General features: G+C 38.6%; 1 protein-coding gene across 2 annotated transcripts; it reads left to right on the forward strand.

Annotated features, from left to right (window-relative positions):
- The first annotated feature begins 204 nt into the window (after nucleotides 1–204).
- On the forward strand, nucleotides 205–7,759 carry Kcnv1 (potassium voltage-gated channel modifier subfamily V member 1). Of its 2 annotated transcripts, XM_041637743.1 has the most exons (4): nucleotides 205–356; nucleotides 1,098–2,004; nucleotides 2,830–3,359; nucleotides 6,208–7,759. In XM_041637743.1, the coding sequence occupies exons 2-4, from the start codon at nucleotides 1,535–1,537 to the stop codon at nucleotides 6,717–6,719; spliced, it is 1,512 nt and encodes a 503-aa protein (XP_041493677.1). In that variant the 5' UTR covers nucleotides 205–356; nucleotides 1,098–1,534; the 3' UTR covers nucleotides 6,720–7,759. The 2 variants fall into 2 exon arrangements, with proteins under 2 accessions (XP_041493677.1, XP_041493676.1); XM_041637742.1 differs by lacking the exon at nucleotides 205–356 and having other exon boundaries at nucleotides 992–2,004.
- Nucleotides 7,760–20,462: the final 12,703 nt, after the last annotated feature.

Genomic DNA, 20,462 nt, shown 5'->3' on the forward strand with positions numbered 1-20,462 from the left:
AGCATCCTCAGATAGGTGCAATATTCAGTGTCAGTGAGCACGTCTTTCCTCCCTGGGACTAGTCTCCCTCCTTCCTCACCTTCTTTCTATTCTTCTTTAAGGAACTGACCACCTCGGGGGTGCAGGTTCCAGAGGAGCCCTGCGCAAGGGGGGGGGGGGGGGGTGTAACTCTCAGCAGAATCCTGAGGCCAGGAGCCAGGATGCTCGTGCTGGCAGAGTGACGCAGCAAACGCAAGCTATGATCTGAGCCCTGTGCAGCTTCCCTTCCTGGCTGGTGAAGTCCGAATTCTCAGTGTAGACCAGAAGGACTAAAGAAGGTTACATTGCCAGCTACCCAGGTGTGCCAGAAATTACAGGTGAGCCACTGTCCTTCCTTCCCTCACGCCTAGGCCCTGGGTCCAACAGGTTGGCGGCGGGGGTGGGGGGTGGGGGGGCAGCTCTAAGGGGCCAGTAGGCACTCAGCTGATCTCACCTGCTCTCCTGAACTTGGCTTCTCCTTTAACCATGGGGTCGCTGTTATTTAAACCCTCGCCTCAGCCCACGCTTGTTCTATTCCTTGTCTTTCTGCCTTCCTCCTTTTCCTTAAGTGAGAGCTCGCCTTTGTGTTGGAGAATGCGCCCAGAATGACTCTTCTGAGAAAACTTAAGAAGTGTGCAGTGTTCCCTGTGCTCAAGGGCACCCAGCAGACTGGAGCCCCTCAGTTCATAATGACCCACTGCCCACTGGAACTTCAACTAAAAAAAATAATAATAACTAGCCTTTTTATTGAAGTAGGAGCTCAAAACCTAAGGGAGGAGGGAAGAAAATCTAGCATGAAAGACAGATGGGAACCAGAGAGAAGTGGGAGGAAATCTTGAGTTGGGTACCCCAGACATGTTCCCCACCCCCCCCCCTCCACGTGTTCACAGCCCTAGAGAACATCACAGAGTGAACCCCTTGCAATCAAAGAGGGACGTTATAAATCCTGGAGTTAGTACTCAGATCCTGCTGTCGCCACCAGTTTCACAACTTTTCGTCTGCAACTGGATAAAAGCGAGGGTCACCATCCAGCTTCCCAGGCACCTGACAGAGTCCTCCTCTCTGCTCCCGCCCTCCAGATCTTCGCGTCGCCCCCCTGCCAGCTCCTCCATCAGAATCGCCAGCTATACTATCCATACACAGTGTGGGGTCTCAATTACAAAGTTGAAAGAAGGCTGTGCCTGTATCTAGGAAGAGCCACCGCCACCGGGACATAGCCTGTGTCCTGGCTGTTTCCTTCCTGGACACCTGATTGCATGACCGGCTCCCTCTGCGCGCGCGACCACTCTTGCTCTCCCAGCCTCCTCGCTCTACCGCGCACTCGCAGCTCCCTAGCGACACCAGCCATCAAGCTGGGGGGTGGAGAGAGTCGGGGTGCGCAAGTGGGAGGCCTCTCCCTCGGGAGCCTGGGAGATCCCTGTCGCCAGGAGGGGCAGTGCCACCGCCCTCGCGGGAACCCGAGCGTTAATCCAGAGCCTTCCCAACTTGGTGGTGCCCTCAGACTCAGGTGGTCGGGATGGATCTGTCACCCCGCAACCGGCCGCTGCTAGATTCCTCGTCGCTGGACAGTGGCTCGCTGACCTCGCTGGACTCCAGCGTATTCTGCAGCGAGGGCGAAGGGGAACCCTTGGCTCTGGGGGACTGCCTCACGGTCAACGTGGGCGGCAGCCGCTTCGTGCTCTCGCAGCAGGCTCTGTCCTGCTTCCCGCACACGCGGCTGGGCAAGCTGGCCGTGGTGGTGGCCTCCTACCGCCGCCTAGGAGCCCTGGCTGCGGCTCCCAGCCCCCTGGAGCTTTGTGATGATGCCAACCCGGTGGACAACGAGTACTTCTTCGACCGGAGCTCCCAGGCGTTCCGCTATGTCCTGCACTACTACCGCACTGGTCGCCTGCATGTCATGGAGCAGCTGTGCGCTCTCTCCTTTCTTCAGGAGATCCAGTATTGGGGCATCGACGAACTCAGCATCGACTCCTGCTGCAGGGACAGGTACCCACAGGGCAGGGCGCGGCAGCGGGGTGGGAAGGCAGGAGTTGGGCTAATAAGAAGGCATAGGCAAGGCTTGAGGCTTTGTGTAAACTTGCCTACTCCAGAGCCTTGTCAATAGGTTCCTCTGCCTCTTGACTGGAGGCTAAGGTGTTTGCATAAGACTAGAAATCAATCCTAAAGTCAACTTGTTCATTGAACGTTAATGGCAAAACAGGAACAACAGCAAAGAAACTTCTTGTCCCGTTTCTTCCAGAAATTAATATTCTGATTTCTTGTGAAAGCCCAGGCTGATCAGGCTTTAAGTAAGCATCTGGTAATTAAGTAGCTGAGTCAGAAAAAAAAAATATATGCTTCAAATGATACATAGGAATGAAAGATTTCGGTTTATTGCCATCAAATCAGAACTTTATCTGTGAAAAACTTGCTTGAAGGACCTCCTCTGGCCCTTAAAGATATAGACTCTGACAGTGACTTCCTGTTGACCTGTGACTACTATTACTCCTTCAGGGATATTTTTCTTTTATACACACAAATGTTCCATTGGCAAACAGATGTTCTTATCACCAAAAATTAAGTCACAAAAATTCATTAATCCAAAATTGCCTGGTTATGAATAAATCCTATTTGCATAAATTTCTACTAAGAAACTGTCATTTAAAAAATGGGAAATCTGGCAGGGACCACCCTGGGTAAAATATGAATATATATTTCTATATTTTATCCCTGTGTAAATGTGACCTCTCTGTCAAACTTAATTCTTTTGTCCTTCTATATGTGTTATTTTTTTAAAAAAAAAAATAATCACAAAGTTGTCTCCCCTGAAAGATACTTCAGGAGAAAGGAGCTGAGTGAGACACTTGACTTTAAGAAGGACACGGATGACCAGGAGAGCCAACATGAGAGTGAGCAGGACTTCTCGCAAGGACCTTGTCCCACTGTCCGCCAAAAGCTCTGGGATATCCTGGAGAAACCTGGGTCTTGCACAGCAGCCAGGATCTTCGGAGTAATCTCCATCATTTTTGTGGCAGTGTCCATCGTAAACATGGCCCTGATGTCAGCTGAGCTAAGTTGGCTCAACCTACAGCTGTTGGAGATCTTGGAATACGTGTGTATAAGCTGGTTCACCGGGGAATTCCTCCTGCGCTTCCTGTGTGTGAAGGACAGATGCCGCTTCCTGAGGAAGGTGCCAAACATCATAGACCTCCTTGCTATCTTGCCCTTCTACATAACTCTTCTGGTGGAAAGTCTGAGTGGCAGCCACACCACACAGGAGCTGGAAAACGTGGGGCGCTTGGTCCAGGTTTTGAGGCTCCTCAGGGCTCTGCGCATGCTAAAACTGGGAAGGCATTCTACAGGTATTCATATTTCAATGGTGTCTTTTAATTTCTCTTTGCTTCAAGCAGATCTCTGTGAGTTCGTGGCCAACTTGGTCTACAAAGTGAGTTACAGGACAGTCAAGACTGTTGTAATGAGAAAGCCCATCTTGAAACCTTCCCCCAAAATAGTCAAACAAACAAAAATTTATGTAAATGAGAACATCACCACCTTCCATTCTTATCCACCCCTCACTCTTAAAAAGTACTAGAAAGCAAAATCTTCAAGGTATTATCAGAGGTACAGAGCTATCTCTCACAGACTTTCTGTCTACAAGGATTGTGGAACAATCTGATCATCTTTTACCTTCAGTTTAATATAATACAATGCCATATAGATACATATATACATTAAGACATTCTTCTCAAATGTCAAACATAAAGCATACATAAATGGCATACAAATAAATTATATACTATATATAGGCCATAAGTTATTTTGTTTTCTATTTCCAAAAAATAAATATATAGAATTTTGTTCTTGACTGGAGAGAAGAGACTTTCTTGGTCATGGCAGACAAGAGATGGCCAGGTTTTGATGGCCTTCCTCTAGTTTTTTATTAAAAAATAGGATCATTTGCTTTGGAAGAAAAAATTTAGTAACTAAATGCCTTACTTGGTATTTGAGAATTTTCTTAAACTTTGAAAAATCAAATGAGCATTCCCTAGAAAAAATACACCTCTCTCTCTCTCTCTCTCTCTCTCTCTCTCTTTCTCTCTCTCTCTCTCTTTCTTCTCACACCACACACACACACACACACACATTACCTTGCCCTTGAAAATTACAACCAATGCCAATGGAAATTAAATTAGATTTAGAGCAATTAAAGAGAATTCTTTATGATCTGAAATTAATGGTGCTCAGTAGTTGGTTTTGTGACTACTGAATATTATTGGGTTATTACAGGCATAATTTTAAAGAAAACAGAATATTCCCATGAGTTTGTTCAAATGTAAATTCTCAACCCCACCTGTCAAAAGGTAAAATTTTAGTATATGTACTACTTTCTGGATCTTGCACTTTATTGTGTATGCAATTATTTTTGAGCTACATGATTTGGAAGTCATATGTATTTTTGAGAAAGATTGGGCAGCATGCATAATAATATAATACAAATGTATATACACACAAACAAGTGTATTTACAAAGTATGCTGCCATCAATGTCCACAAACATACCTCTGCATGACCACAGTAAGGGTCATGGTAGCTACGCCTGCCTATTAATGTAGGAAGAAATTAACCTGCAATTTCTTTTTCTACATCTCTGTAATTAAGACTCACCCTAGCTAGCCTTACACACTAGGGATCTGATGATGGGGTTTCCAAGAACTTTTACAAGTAACATTCTTTGTTTCCTGACACAGATAATGGGATGCTTTCTTTGAGTATTTATAAACTCTTCCCGGGATTCAATTTATAAAACACTGAGAGCTACGTTTTTCCCAAAAGAAAGAAAAAGTGAAATAATAGTAATTTCAACAGTGTCACCTCCTCGAAAGTTTTCTCAGTTCTAAAGCAAGTATAAAGTATTAGCAAAACCTTAATTTATTTAAAGTGTACGGTGAATGGGTGAATATTTTATAGTTTTATGTCAAAGAGAGCATTTAGAAAATATGGCCACAAACATCATAAGTTCCCACATATTTGAAACATTGATTGGGAGATGTTGTATAATCATGGATAGAATCCCTGACAGTCTTGGTATAAATCCAGGGTCTGTAGCTTTGTTCTAGGTACACCAGCCCTGTTAATGTCAAACTCCATATCTGCAAAATGACACAAGCGGGACAAAATCTGTCATGTGGTACTTTTCAGGGGTAACTAAATTTAGTTATGTGGATGATATTTTATCTTTAAGTGTAATCAGTTGTTCTAAACACTGTACGTACTTATGTCAAATTATTTCTTAACTGTCATTCCATATCGACACATTAGAGACAATTTTCTAATGAGGTATTACAAAGTTACTCTGGAGGGTTTTTTTTTTAAGTTAAACTTGTAAGTTTACGTACATTGTTCTTTAAAAATAGGTGATAATAAGAATAAAATATCTCAAAATTTGAAGAGAAAACTTCAAAACTTTGACAATGAAAGAATACGTAGCTCAGTTGTATCTTCTTACAGAAAATCAGTGCTATCATATGGTTAAAGGAGATAAGGACCAGAATTTAATAAGTATTCTGGGAACTCTAGAACCTTCCTATACACTGGAAAGAGTGTGTTCTGGATATACATTTGACAGCTGTGTTGTCACCAGTGCCTAATGTACTCCTGCTTTTCCACTTCGTTGCCATGGAATCTACTCCTCATTTCTATGGAGCATCTCATTCTACTAATCTTTACCATGAGTAAGAAAATAAAAGGCAAAAATATATTAGAACAACATCAAAATGATGATAAAAAGAAGTACTGAAATGATACATTGGAAAGCAGCTTTGATCATAGGAGCTCTCCACATACATCCCTGCCAAAAACTTTGATTCCATGAAGTGACAAACTGCTATAAGACACCTCTCTATATATTTCAGTTTCATTTTTTACATGGAAAAAATAAAAACATAAACAGCATAAACTCAATAATTACCAAGTAAATTCATGAATGTAGCTACATTTCTCTTTATCCTTCAAACCTGGCCCCACCAACAAGACTATAAGCTTCCCAAATACAGAGGTCATAATGATGTCTTCATTGTATCTCCAGAACATTGCTCAGCATATTAGTTATGCAGAACATGTTTGTGGGTGGATTGCAAGGAGGGAGAGGGGAAGGAAGGGGAGAAGAAAAGCAGAAGGATGCTCAAGTCTGACAGCCGCTCTTCTCTTGCAGGATTGCGCTCACTTGGGATGACAATCACCCAGTGCTATGAAGAAGTTGGCCTACTGCTCCTGTTTCTATCTGTGGGGATTTCTATATTTTCTACAATAGAATACTTTGCAGAGCAAAGCATTCCTGATACAACCTTCACAAGTGTTCCTTGTGCATGGTGGTGGGCCACAACATCAATGACTACAGTAGGATATGGGGACATTAGACCAGACACCACCACAGGCAAAATCGTGGCCTTCATGTGTATCCTATCAGGAATCCTTGTCTTGGCCTTGCCTATTGCCATTATTAATGATCGCTTCTCTGCTTGCTACTTCACCTTGAAACTCAAGGAAGCAGCCATGAGACAGCGTGAAGCTCTCAAGAAGCTTACCAAGAACATTGCCACTGACTCCTATATCAGTGTTAACTTGAGAGATGTCTATGCCCGGAGCATCATGGAGATGCTTAGATTAAAGGGCAGGGAAAGAGCAAGTACTAGAAGCAGTGGTGGAGATGATTTTTGGTTTTAAGTTTACTTTCAACTTACTTGCAAAATCGATGTACATTTGACTGGATTGATGAAGCCTTGCTACTATGGATATCTGTATATTGATGATGAGTTTCTTGAACACTTATCTTCTTTCTGGTGTATTGATTTCCTAGAATATTTAACATCTCCTATAGCCACCACTGATTATTTTGACTTACTTCTTTTCACCATAGCTAATTGATACAACCAAAATTACTTGGGAAAAGAAATACATATCTAAATTTTCAGATATTAGTTGATATAATTTCATACACCAAACTTTAAAGATTCATGTATCATTGTTTTAGATTTCCACAGCTTTGGGGTATTTTCCAGAGGAAAAAAATAAGTGAACATTTAAAAACCAAACCGAACATCTTTTGGCTATTTAGAAATAGTCTCCAAATAAATTACTTTTTCTCTATATAAATTAAAGCTGTTGAGTACAATGATAAGCTTTGCAAGCAAACATGCAAACTTGGTGATCATAGCGATTGCTTCATCTTCCATCAAGTGCAAATCATTGGGCCCTCACAGACAGAGCTCTGCCCTTCATCATTCCAGTTGCAAGGGACCTCAAACTGCTGAGTGCAGGGGGTGAGGCTTCAAGTGCCTAGACAGCTTCACCATCGCAACTGAGCGAGAGGTGTGAAGAAGAAAGTAGCACAGTTCTTTGTGAAACTTAAGACGGTTTGTAAAATGTCTCATTATGGATGAATTATTTAAGTTATGCCTTCAAATTCATGAAGTCATGAATATGTAAAAGTGAAGTGGTTAAGATCCTAAATTTATTCATTGAAAAGATTAGATAGTCTTTTTATAAGTGAAAATATGTTGAACGGCATCATTAGATGAACTCGAAGATCATTTTATTGGTTAAAATTTTATTGGTGGAAAGCTTTTTGATTGCTGAGGTAAATAACAAATGTTCAGACTTTGCAGGCACTTTGACAGTATTTATGGTAATGATACAATGCCTAAAAGTTGTGGCATATACTTAAAGCCAAAAGTTTTAAAGTTAAGAAATAACCCCGGTTCTAATATAAATATAAAATATAATATAATATAAATATAATATAATATAAAAGTGAGCAATTTTTACAAAAGCCTAGCAAAGGATTTCCTTATTGCCTACTTTCTTGATGTAAGCAATAAAGTTCCTAAAGAAAATAAAATTTGTTCTGGGTCAGAAATCTTACTTTTTGATTTATAAAGCAAATCTACATGAAATGCTTATGTGTACAGAATAACTACAGTGTCAAACCTTCATAGAGGATAGAATTGGGGGAAAACAGATAATATCTTGCTGAAGTAAATGGTAGTGAGCATTGAAGAATCTTTTGCTTTAAATACTGGGGTGATAATGCAAGCCCATAATCCCAGCACAGAGGAGAAACATGAGCTTGGGGCCAGCTTTTAAACATATAAAATATTAATACCACAGACGCAAGGCAATACTTCCTGTTTTCTGGTGTAGATGCTTACATTCTGGACAAATTTTCATTTCTATAGCAAATTTCATTAAATTATATCCTAAGGTGCTTTACTTTACTTGGCTTGTTTGTACTTCTACTAAAGATTATAAGAAAATTACAAAAAGTGAATAATTTTAAAATAAATTGCATTTATTTTAAAGACAGGTTCTTACTATATAGCCCAGCTCGCCTGTACCTTACAATGCAGACCAAGACTTATGCAGACTCTGAAATCTCTGCCTCCCTCTGCTTCCAAAGTGCTGGGTTTAAATTTGTGCACTCCAACATCCAGCAATAGTTATCTTACAAAAAAAAAAAAAAAGATGTGGAGTCTAGAGCAAGTCTGGGCACCCCTGGCTATAGCACAAATCTCTTCATTGTCTGAATGGGTAGGAGACGTCAGACACAGAAAATAAATTTACTCTGGGCTTTCTAGAAATGTCTCCAGCAAGAATTGTTCCTGGAGTATAATCTGTAGTTTCCCTCAAATATCCCATTATACTGTTTTTGTAGCCTTTTAAAATATTTTACTTTTTAAAATTTAGAATAGATTTTGTTCATCTAATATATTCTGTTTATGGCTTTCCCTCTTCCAACTCCTCTGAGATCCTCCCTACCTCCCTCCCATCCAAATCCATACCATGTTTGCTCTCCCTTATAAAACAAATGGGCATCTAAAGAATAATAATTTAAAAATAAGATTTAAAAAGCCAATCAGGAGTAGGATAAACAACCAAAAGAAGAAATGAGTTGAATAATAAAACCATAAGAAACACATATAGATGCACACACACACACACACACACACACACACACACACACTTGCACAGAGAGGAATCCCATAAAAACACAAAACAGAACCCACAATATATACACAAAGTATCTGTAAGGTTACAAAAAAAATGCCTTGACAAGACATTATAAGACAAAGAACCTTGAAAGATACCACTGAGTTTGTTTTGTGGTTTTATATCAACTACAGAGCATTGGGTTTGTAGCTGCAGTGAGACTCCAATGGAAAAAAACTCATTTTTGTTTATGAGTGACTATCAGTTGGTAATAACTTCTAGGTTAGGGTTGGGACTGGTATTAAATTCACCTCTTGCTCTGGGACCCCATCTATGCAGACCCAGGCAGGCTCTGGGTATGCTGTCACAGTCTCTGTGAGGTCATATGTGCATCAGTCCTATAATACTTAGAGAGTCGAGGTCCCTCCATCCCCTCTGGATCTCACACTCTATCTGCCTCTTTTTCCACATGGTTCTCTGAGCCCTGCAGGGAGGAATTTGATGGAGATATTCCATTTAGGACTGAGTGTTTTAAGGTGTCTCACACTCTGCACCTTTTCTGGCTGTGAGTCTCTGTATTTGTTCCAAACTATTGCAAAAGGAAGCTTTTCTAATAATAACTGAACAAGACAGTGATCTATGAATATAGCAAAATATCATTGGGAGTCTTTTTGTTCTACATTCCTTTAGCAGAAAGGTAGTATTTGGTGTTCCTCTTAGGTCTCTGATTTGTTGAGTCTCATGTTGACCATTCAAGCAGTGTTGGGGTTGGGTTCTAGCTCATAAAGTAGGCTTTAAGTTAAATCAGATATGGTTGCTCACTTTCATAAGCTTTGTGTCACTATTGCACTCGTATATCTTGAAGGCAGATCACCATTGTAAATTAAAGGGTTTGTAGCTAGGTTGATCTTTACCTTTTTCCTTTGGTAGTGCACAGAGTAACTTCCAGTAGCATAGACACTAGTACATAGTGGTAAAGCCTCTAGGTAGGAACCAGTTTGACTTCTCTGTGTTCAGAGAATTGTGTAGTTGTCTTCAGCAATATAGCCTTACTGTCAGTTTGTGGAGTGCAGCCAATAACTTTGGCAATAGCCTGGGTTATTGGAGGCTCCCATGGGGTCCCTTCGGCCAACATCTAAATTGGATATAATCCATTCCTGCCTTCATTTACCAATGAAAGATGTCTACTTGGGGCTCTGTTGTAAAATACCATTTTAAGATGTGTTACATTTGTTTATGCTGTGGAACATTTGTTTTAACTATTCAAAGATGTGTTGCATTCTTTTCTGTTGCATTTGTTTGCATCTGTGAAGATGTGATTATTTGCCTATCTAAAACAACTGATTGTCTAATAAAGACCTGATCAGCCAATAGCAGGCAGGTGAAAAGATAGGCAGGACAAGAAGACAGAGAGAATAAATAGAAGGAGAAATCTGGGATGAAAAGAGGAAAGAACAAGAGAGATCAAGGACTGAAAAAAGCAGCGACCAGTCACCCAGCTAGCCATGAACTAAGAGCGAAAGTAGGATTACAGAAGTAAGAAAAGGAAAAACCCAGAGGCAAAAATAGATGTGATAATTTAAATTAAGAAAAGTTGGCTAGAAACACGCCAAGATTAAGCCAGGCATTCGTAAGTAAGAATAAGTCTCTCTGTGTGTGATTTATTTGGGGAGCTGGGTGGCAGGTCCCCCAAAAGAGTAAAAAAAAAAAAAAACAACCAACAGCAGGGCTCCCTCCTTCCCTCATTTGGTCCTCCAATTCCTGCTCCATCCATAACTCTCTACTCAATTTCCCCTTCTATCAGAGACAACCCTTCCCAAAGTCCCTTACTTTATACCTATTTGCCAATTCAACAAATATTTACCTCAAATCCTATGAGTATTGAGCAGTAGACATCATTTGCTAATCAAGAAGAAATCCTGTTCTCTTGTATTTAATATGCTTTTCAATATCATGTGCCAAAGCCAAATGACAAAAAGGTGACTTTGGGAGACAGAACCTTACCAGCATCCACAGAGGCACCAAATGGCAAAGTCAGAGAAACATTAACCAATCTACCTGACTCTGAAAAAGAAAATCATATTGCAGATTTTACCCATATGGTCACTCTGCCCTAAGAGAAGCATTTGAAGATGTGAGATTGTGTTTACAAAAAAAAAAAAAGTTGTGGGAAAACTTGTAGTTTTTATAGCACAAACATAAACTGTCTTTAGAATAATCAAGAGTTGAAATTTTACTATAAAAATTATATGTATATGTTCACACATACATCAACTTTAATGAAAACAGAGCATCTTAAAATATTCTCTACAAATATGATTTATTAATTATATAAATTTTGTTAAGATATAGACATTTCTAAAATTATTTAAGTTTGAAATACTTTATACTACAATTGCTTAGGTGAATTTGCTGGTTTAAAAAGTACTAACGTACTTATTCAATAAATATGCATATAAGCAAACCTGATTAGTTTACAGATAAACCAAATGAGAACTCTGCTTATTTTATGTGCATGATTATGGAAACATTAGCCATTCTTCAAAAATTTATGAATGGCTACTGTAAAGCAATATTGAATTTATTTAGAAATCTAAAATAAAGAAATAAAGTATTGTCTTTCTCTAAGCTATTTAGAGAACACAAATTAAAATCATTTCATAGACCAGTGAGATAGCTCAGCAAATAAAGATATCTGCTGCCCAAACCCATCCTAAGCTGAAGACACTGGGAGCCTGATGACATAAAGAAAGAACTGAAACCTGACAGCTTTTTGGACTGGAGAGGGAAGGGGAATGGGGGAGGGGGAGGGAAATGGGAGGAGGGGAGGAGGTGGAAAATTTTAAGTAAAAATAAATAAATAATAAAAATAAAGACGACTATAAAGATAAAAATACAGATGGGAATGTGGACATATAAAGTAATAGAAATTCTTTAAAAAAAAAAGAAAAGAACTGACTCCCAAAGGTTGTGTTCTTATATGCATCAGCATTTCTGTGTCATTCTTGTTCACACACACACACACACACACATACACACACACACACACACACACTAATAAAATGCAACGAAAATTTTAAATGCACACAGTTAAATATTTAAGTATTTTTAAAAAAGCAAGTGTACTCCCTATCAGGAGTCATGTCATATTCCTCTTTTGTTGTTTCTCTTATATATGTACATACAAATATGCAAGGATCATTTGCTTATCATTTTAATGTATAAGAGTAATATACAGAATGTAGAAGTCACAAGGAGTTCAATACTGTTAAAATCTTTGTTCTGCAAAAGTGTTGTTTTCATTATAATCCTTTGACTACCTCTTACAGAAACTATGAGTATGCTGACTCAAGCTGTCTAAACAGAACATTATCTTTAAGTAAGTTTATTTTATTAACATGAAAAGCCTTGTCCTGTGAAAAATCAAGCATTAATTTCATCTTATCAGTCCTTCTGTTTCAGTCCAAGAACTGGATGGCGAATGCTGTGTTCCAATGCCTCCCTTAATGGCATCCACTTACAAATTATCCGAACCCTCTTTGTAAACCAGGATAACATATGCAAGAAAAACTTAGAAGGAGAACTTTATCAATTAGCCCCACAGGCAATTGTTTACATGGAACATATTAAGAGTGATGGAGTAGTCTGGATACTGACACTTCCCTTGTCCTAACACCACACATATTACAGTCAGATCTTTATTCTCTCCCTCATCTCCACTGACCTTCGATCAGGGTCACCCAATCTCAACTAAATCTATTTCAAAGCCTTGGTTTTTTTTTTTTTTATGTCATGGCTACAGAAGGTGACAGTGCTGCTTTCCGCTCCTCTTGACGTTCATGTAACCAATCCCACGAATTCTTAGGTTTGTGAGCAATCAAACTGCAATGCACCTCTTGAGCCCATTCACTCTCAATGTAGCTGGAACCTGCTAAAACCTCCCTTTGATTCTTCCTTCACTCATAAAATTGAATCATCAAAGAGAGTCTAGAAAAACCAGCACCCACATTTATCCGCCCACCTCCATCTGTTGTTTCTTCTTTCTTCCTTTTTATTGCAAGAGTCAACCTGACTATCACACTTTTCTCTCCAGATCCAAGAATTGCCTCAGGACCTTCCCTTTTCCCCAGCAGATCATCACTTTTCTCTTCTCCCATAGACATCCCTCATCAGCATAAACATAAGTTTTAATCTTCCCAGTTTGAAAAGAGCAAAGTAAAAATATATGGACAAATTAACTTTCCAGATCTCTCATTATCTAAAACCCACCTAATTTTCTGCTCCCTTCATGGAAATAAAAACTTCTTGTCAGCGGTTTCTATATCTAAGCTTTCCATTTTTATAGCGTTTCCTTCTCTTTCTTGAAAAATCTCCTCGCTATTCTCCTGCTGATAAACCTCCTGAAAAAACAGTGTCCCCACGGTCAGCAATGACCCCAGCACTGATTGCATCAGTCATCCCTGCTCAGGTGTGTATTGCCCTTCGCGAGGTTAATTACAGATGCTTCTTGGAAAGGCTTCCTTCTCTTGACTCACAGCACTTTGCAGCTTCCTAATTTTACCTTTCCTCACTACTCACCATCTTTTTTGGTTGAAATGGTCCATGAGAGCCAAATCCTTACTCATCTTCTAGTTTTTATTCATATATATTTCTTCACTTGGTAAAATAATCTGGCTTGTGGCTTAAATATCACTGACATTTTGTCAGCTCCTAAACTTCTATGCTGAGACCAGACTCTCACTGCCTGTATCTATGCAGCAGATATTTAATAAATGCCTCACAATCCTCACGTCAACCGTAAAACTGTTGACATTTCCACAAAATCCCTAAGTTAAAATCTTCTGAGAAGCTGATCAAGGCAAATGATTGTTGTCAATGTTCAAGGTATTTGTGTGCAAGTGAACATGCGGGCAGCACAATGTCAGAAAGCCAAGAAGACTCTTCAGAGAGCAAATCAGGCAGCTCTTATGAGGAGAGAGAAAGGAGGAAAAGATTGTTATGCATGAAGTTCTGAGACATTGTAGCCAGGTTAATGGACAGGCCTTGAGCAATGTAGCTACTGAGGAGAGTCCTGACTCTTGAAATGGAACTGCACTGTTACTGGAGAAAGATCCTAACTGACTTAGACTGTTGATCACACACGTCCCAAGAACAGGTCCACCCAGTGTATTTTCTTTGCACCATAGTCAGGCAATTCATGTGGCTCCCAGCTTTTTTTTCAGGCAGTTCAGGCCCAGCTTCTTCACAAATCCCTTGAGGCTGTTAGGAAAGGAGTAGCTTAGGACCAAAAAAAAAAAAAAAAAAAAAAATCAATGGAATTAAGTAAACCCTCAATGCTGTTGGCCTCTTAACAACTTTTCATTATTGTCTTCCTTCCCAAAACTTCCAGGACATTATTTTCCCCACTACACCTTAACACTTAAAGAAATGACAAGAAAATTCTAGTTTATCTTCCAGGAGAGTTGAATAACCATTTTCATTTGACAGAACATCTTTAAAGTTATTATTCTGTGTTGAAGCACATTATATTTAGTTACAATGCATAATATGACCATTTCCATCTGTTACTAAGAAAGAGAATGGATAGCAAGGGGATAGCAGAGGAATTCACAAAATAATCTAAATCTTATTTTCTTCTGTTCTGGACTAGTAACACCATACTCAGCATGGATGCTGCTTTAATGGGTTTTTTAGTAACCCAATGTTTCAAAACCCCTTTCGTCTAGGGCCAGTGAGTTAGGTAAATATATTAAGCTTTGAATAACACAATGCAGCCAAATCTGAAGTAACATGGACAATAGTTAACTTTATAATTTCCTTTTGATCTTCTGTGGTTGAGTGTATACTCTCATTTATGTGAAACCTGATTTGCTTATTTTTTAAAAGGCTCATGATCTAATGGATTTGATAGGCAAAATAACATAGTGAGAAGATTGAATATATATATATATATATATATATATATATAATATCAAAAGTAAGTATATCAAAAGAAATAAAAATTTAATTACAGAAGATTTGACAGTTGGGTAAAGGAATGCATATAAATTCAAAACTAAATGATAAATGACAACTCGTAGCTAACAAGTGTGATTTTGAGATTCAAGGCAGAGACAAGTTCCTTGAGAGTCCTTAATAATCTTCTCAATATTCAAACAGGACATTCAGTTTGAATTTCAGCTATCTACTGAAGAAAGCCATATTTTCTTGAAAAAGTAATTTCAGTTTCTCTTAACTAGGCCAATATTTCCAAAACCCCATCTTTACTCCTGTCTTTGCTATACAGCAAATGTTTTCTCTTACGTGGGCTATAATTATCATTGTCAACTCATTCTACACGGTGCATGTGAAAATAAAAGACAGTTATAGTTGCTATAGAAACTGTGCAGAAAATGTATTGCAACAGGCCTCACTTCTCAGTTAAAATAAGAAAGAGCTTTACAGACAGTAGTACTACCTTGACCAGAAGCTGTTGGGAAAGGAGAGAAACGACACAAGTGTGTGAGAATAAACCTTCCTTCTATCATAAGCTGAACTCACAGCTTCTGGCTTCACACAAGCCTTGTTATTTAGCAAATTATTATTTATTTCTTCTTCAAATAACAACAAAAAATTCTTTTTAAAAGTCCGCATAACAATGGAACTTATCTTTTTAATAATGTAAGTCTTAATTGACACACAATGCTTGTATATCTTTATTAAAGGCAGGGTAAACATGTATACAATTTACAATGATCAAATATAGGTAAAAATTCTATTTAAATTTTTAATTATGAAACAGTTAATTTCATAATATATAAAGTCATTATCAAAAATATTTATTTTTTTCTTTTATTAAAATTTTTTTCATACAACATATTTCAAATATTGTTTCTCAACTTCTGCTTATTCAAGCTTCTCCCCACTTCTAGTTTCTGGATCTACACCCTTTTGTCTTTCCTTCAAAAAAAAAAAAACCGGTGTAAGATGATATCTCAAAGTTGTTTTGATTTGCATTTCCCTGATCGCTAAGGAGGTTGAGCATGACCTTAAGTGTCTTTTGGCCATTTGAACTTCCTCTGCTGAGAATTCTCTATTCAGATCAGTGCCCCATTTTTTTAATTGGGTTAATTAGCATTTTAAATTCTAGTTTCCTGAGTTCTCTATATATTTTGGAGATCAGACCTTTGTCTGTTGCGGGGTTGGTAAAGATCTTCTCCCAGTCAGTAGGTTGCCTTTTTGTCTTGGTGACAGTGTCCTTTGCTTTACAGAAGCTTCTCAGTTTTAGTAGGTCCCATTTATTCAATGTTGCCCTTAATGTCTGTGCTGTTGGGGTTACACATAGGAAGCGATCTCCTGTGCCCATCTCCTGTAGGGTACTTCCCACTTTCTCTTCTATCAGGTTCAATGTTTTGTGACTGATAGTGAGGTCTTTAATCCATTTGGACTTGAGTTTTGTGCATGGCGATAGATATGGGTCTATTTTCATTCTTCTACAGGTTGACATCCAGTTATGCCAGCACCATTTGTTGAAGATGCTTTCTTTCTTCCATTGTATACTTTTGGGTCCTTTATACAAACCTAAATGCCTTCTAGAGTTAAGAGCGTGCTATAATTGACAAGAACAGAGTATTATGGAAAAAGAAGCATTTAGATTTTATACCAAAGAAAATATATAAATCGATCTCATTCAGATTAAGAATGAAGTAATGTAAGTAATGTATTTCAATTAAAATGTATTATCTTACACATTTGTATTTATATTTTTAGTTAAAATGGTGCTTAAGATTCAGATATATGCTAATAAATTTACTCATAGATTTCTAATCAAGACTGATTACCATCGCCAGCCATTGCTTCCAGCTACAAATCCAACCCATTTCTTTCTCACCTACTCCGATCATGGATCTGATTTTCTGACATTTCTCTATACCATCAGTTTTTGCCATCAGAATGATCAATCTTCAAATAGATGTATCTTAGTTTCCTCTATTTATTTCTTTGTAATGCATTTTACAAAATGACCAACAATGTTTCAGTTCCTAAGTTAATATTTATCTAAATTTATCTGCAACATTTGTTCTTGATCTCTGAAACACTGAAGCACTTTGCTCAATCTTTTCTCATTATGAGTATATATATATATATATATATATATATATATATATATATATATTTTTGATTTTCATAGTTGTTTTTTCTACCCTCAGCGTTTCTATACATTCTGAGTTCTCCTCAGTTATTTTCTTCAGCTCTGCTGTTGTATTTACTCACTATATTGGGGTTTGCTTATCTTCTATTTACTCTTTACTATTTTCAAAATTTGTCAGTTTTATTACCATTCATTTGCTCTCTTTCTTGGTTGTCCTTATGTGTATATTTTCAGGAAAGTAACAAAACCTTACAACTGAAATCTTAAGTCATACATAATTCTTAGAAACATGTACTTATATATTAAGCAGGTTGTGTTTAATTGTGGAATTAATGCATGATTTTGCTCTCTTACAACATAGAAACAAGGTAAAAGTCTGTTGTATCCTGATATTTTATTGATAATATTTGATTAAAGGAGCATTTGTTAGTCTTGATTAGATGAAGAAGACAAAAACTTCAATCAAATGCATGATACATATTAGGATTGTGGTAGATACCCAAATTTATTTGAGAAAAAGACAACTGAAGAATTAGAGGAAACCCTCACAATGTTGTTTATCTATTTGAGGTGATTTTTTGCTCAATGCAATTTTAACAGCGGTATTTCTGGATTTGAATGAAATTTCTTCAACATGCATGACTTAGATGTAAAGTAGAATGTCCAGGCAGAGAATTCGATAGGCTATGTGATATAATGACAATGAAGAGTGAGATGATCCTTGGGGCATTGTTAGGATATGGAAGGAAGTGACTTCAAACCAAGTGTGTAGCTTCAAATTATACTGATGCTCGTCTATATAATCTGTTTATGAATTAATAAGATGTGCTTATTTCTGAAAGCTCAGCTAACAAGGAAAACAAGCTAATCATTATCATAAAATTGTTTGAAATATAAGGAAATTAGGTTTTAACAATATGTGTTATTTTATATGACTGGAACAAACAACAATGAAGTGTAGTGAATTCATTCAATTTAATAGAACAGTTTTTGTGAAAGAAGGTAACACCAGTTGATTTATGCCAAGCTCATGACTCACCTGTTGTAGAAGTAATAAACTATAAATTGTTTTTAACAAAACACCTTTAATAACTTCAGGCTGCGTAGAAGTGGATTATCTGTTTTCATATCTTAATTCATTTTACATACTTCAAAATCACTTTTAGGTATGTACATATACATATATTAAGTTTTGGAGTTTGATTTTGTGAATTCTAAAATGATTAGTCTATTCCTATGGATCTACACCCACACACTCATATCATCAAGTCTTTTTGTCCCTGAGAAATGATACTAGCAGCCATCCATCAGCACTAGCATTTCAGGTAAGGATGGGGACTAATGAAACACTTTCTTATGAGTTGATTTATCCCAACCACATAACATGGTTATAAAAATATTATGTATTTTAAAGTATTATATTATGCTCATTTGAGAATTGCCAAATTGCTTTTACTACCATAGACACATGTTCAACATTATGAAAGTATTTCCTACACTGTGTTCTAATAACCCCACCTATGGTAACCATGTATGAAAACATAATAAAGTTGGATTTGCAGCATGGAATGATGAGAAATTAATTATATCTAAAAATGACTGCATTCCCACCAGCAATGGATGAGTGTACCCCTTCCTCCACAGCCTCTCCAGCAAAGGCTATCATTGATGTTTTTGAATTTAGCTATTCTTTTTTTTTCCATTTTTTTATTGAGAAAAGGAGAAAAAAAAACAAGTTTCCACCTCCTCCCAGCCTCCCATTTCCCTCCCCCTCCTCCCACCCTTCTCCCCCTCCTCCCACCCTTCTCCTCCTCCTCCCACTCCTCTCCCCATCCCTCTCCAGTCCAAAGAGCTGTCAGGGTTCCCTGCCCTGTGGTAAGTCCTAGGTCCTCCCCTCTCCATCCATTTCTAGGAAGGTGAACATCCAAACTGGCTAGGCTCCCACAAAGCCAGCACATTACGTAGGTTCAAAACCCCGTGCCATTGTCCTTGGGTTCTCATCAGCCCTCATTGTTCACCATGCTCAGAGAGTCCAGTTTTATCCCATGCTTTTTCAGTCACAGTCCAGCTGGCCTTGGTGAGCTCCCAATAGATCAGCTCCACTGTCTCAGTGGGTGGGTGCACCCCTCGTGGTCCCGACTTCTTTGCTCATGTTCTCCCTCCTTCTGCTCCTCATTGGGACCTTGGGAGCTCAGTCCAGTGCTCCAGTATGGGTCTCTGTCTCTATCTCCATCCATCACCAGATGAAGGTTCTATGATGATATGCAAGATATTCGTCAGTATTGCTATAGGATAGGGTCATTTCAGGTTCCCTATCCTCAGCTGCCCAAGGAACTAACTGGGGACCTTGGCTTGGGCATCTGGGAGCCACTCTAGGTTCAAGTCTCTTGCCAACTCTAAGGTGGCTCCCTTAACTAAGAATTGTGCTTCTGTGCTCCCCTATCCAACCTTCCTTTATCCCAATCCTCCTTTTTCCCCAAGTTCCCCCCATTCTCCCCTTCTCCCTTTACTCTACCCATCTCCCCTTACCACCAACCCACACACTAGAGTACTACGCTGCGGTAAAAAACAATGACTTCTCAAATATTGAATGCAAATGGATGGAAATAGAAAACACTATCCTGAGTGAGGTAACCCAGACCCAAAAAGATGAATATGGGATGTACTCACTCATAATTGGTTTCTAGCCATAAACAAGGGTCACGGAGTGTACAATTGGTGATCCCAAAGAAGCTAAGTAAGAAGGTGAACCAAAGGAAAAACATATAGTTGTCCTCTTGGCTATGGGAAGTAGACAAAATGGCCGGGGAGAAAATTGATTTTAGCTATTCTGACAGGTGTAAGATGATATCTCAAAGTTGTTTTGATTTGCATTTCCCTGATCGCTAAGGAGGTTGAGCATGACCTTAAGTGTCTTTTAGCCATTTGAACTTCTTCTGTTGAGAATTCTCTGTTCAGTTCAGTGCCCCATTTTTTAATTGTGTTAATTAGCATTTTAAAGTCTAGTTTCTTGAGTTCTTTATATATTTTGGAAATCAGACCTTTGTCTGTTGCAGGGTTGGTGAAGATCTTCTTCCAGTCAGTGGGTTGCCTTTTTGTCATAGTGACAGTGTCTTTTGCTTTACAGAAGCTTCTCAGTTTCAGTAGGTCCCATTTATTCAATGTTGCCCTTAATGTCTGTGCTTCTGGGGTTATACCTAGGAAGTGATCGCCTGTGACCATCTGTTGTAGGGTACCTCCCAATTTCTCTTCTATCAGATTCAGTGTGCTTGGACTGATATTGTGAGTGAGGTATCCCAGACCCAAAAAGATGAACATGGGATGTACTCACTCATAATTGGTTTCTAGAC

This window comes from Microtus oregoni, unplaced genomic scaffold (assembly GCF_018167655.1).
Source record: "Microtus oregoni isolate MIOR12 unplaced genomic scaffold, Mior012 000053F_ref0000044, whole genome shotgun sequence".
NCBI lineage: Eukaryota > Metazoa > Chordata > Mammalia > Rodentia > Cricetidae > Microtus > Microtus oregoni.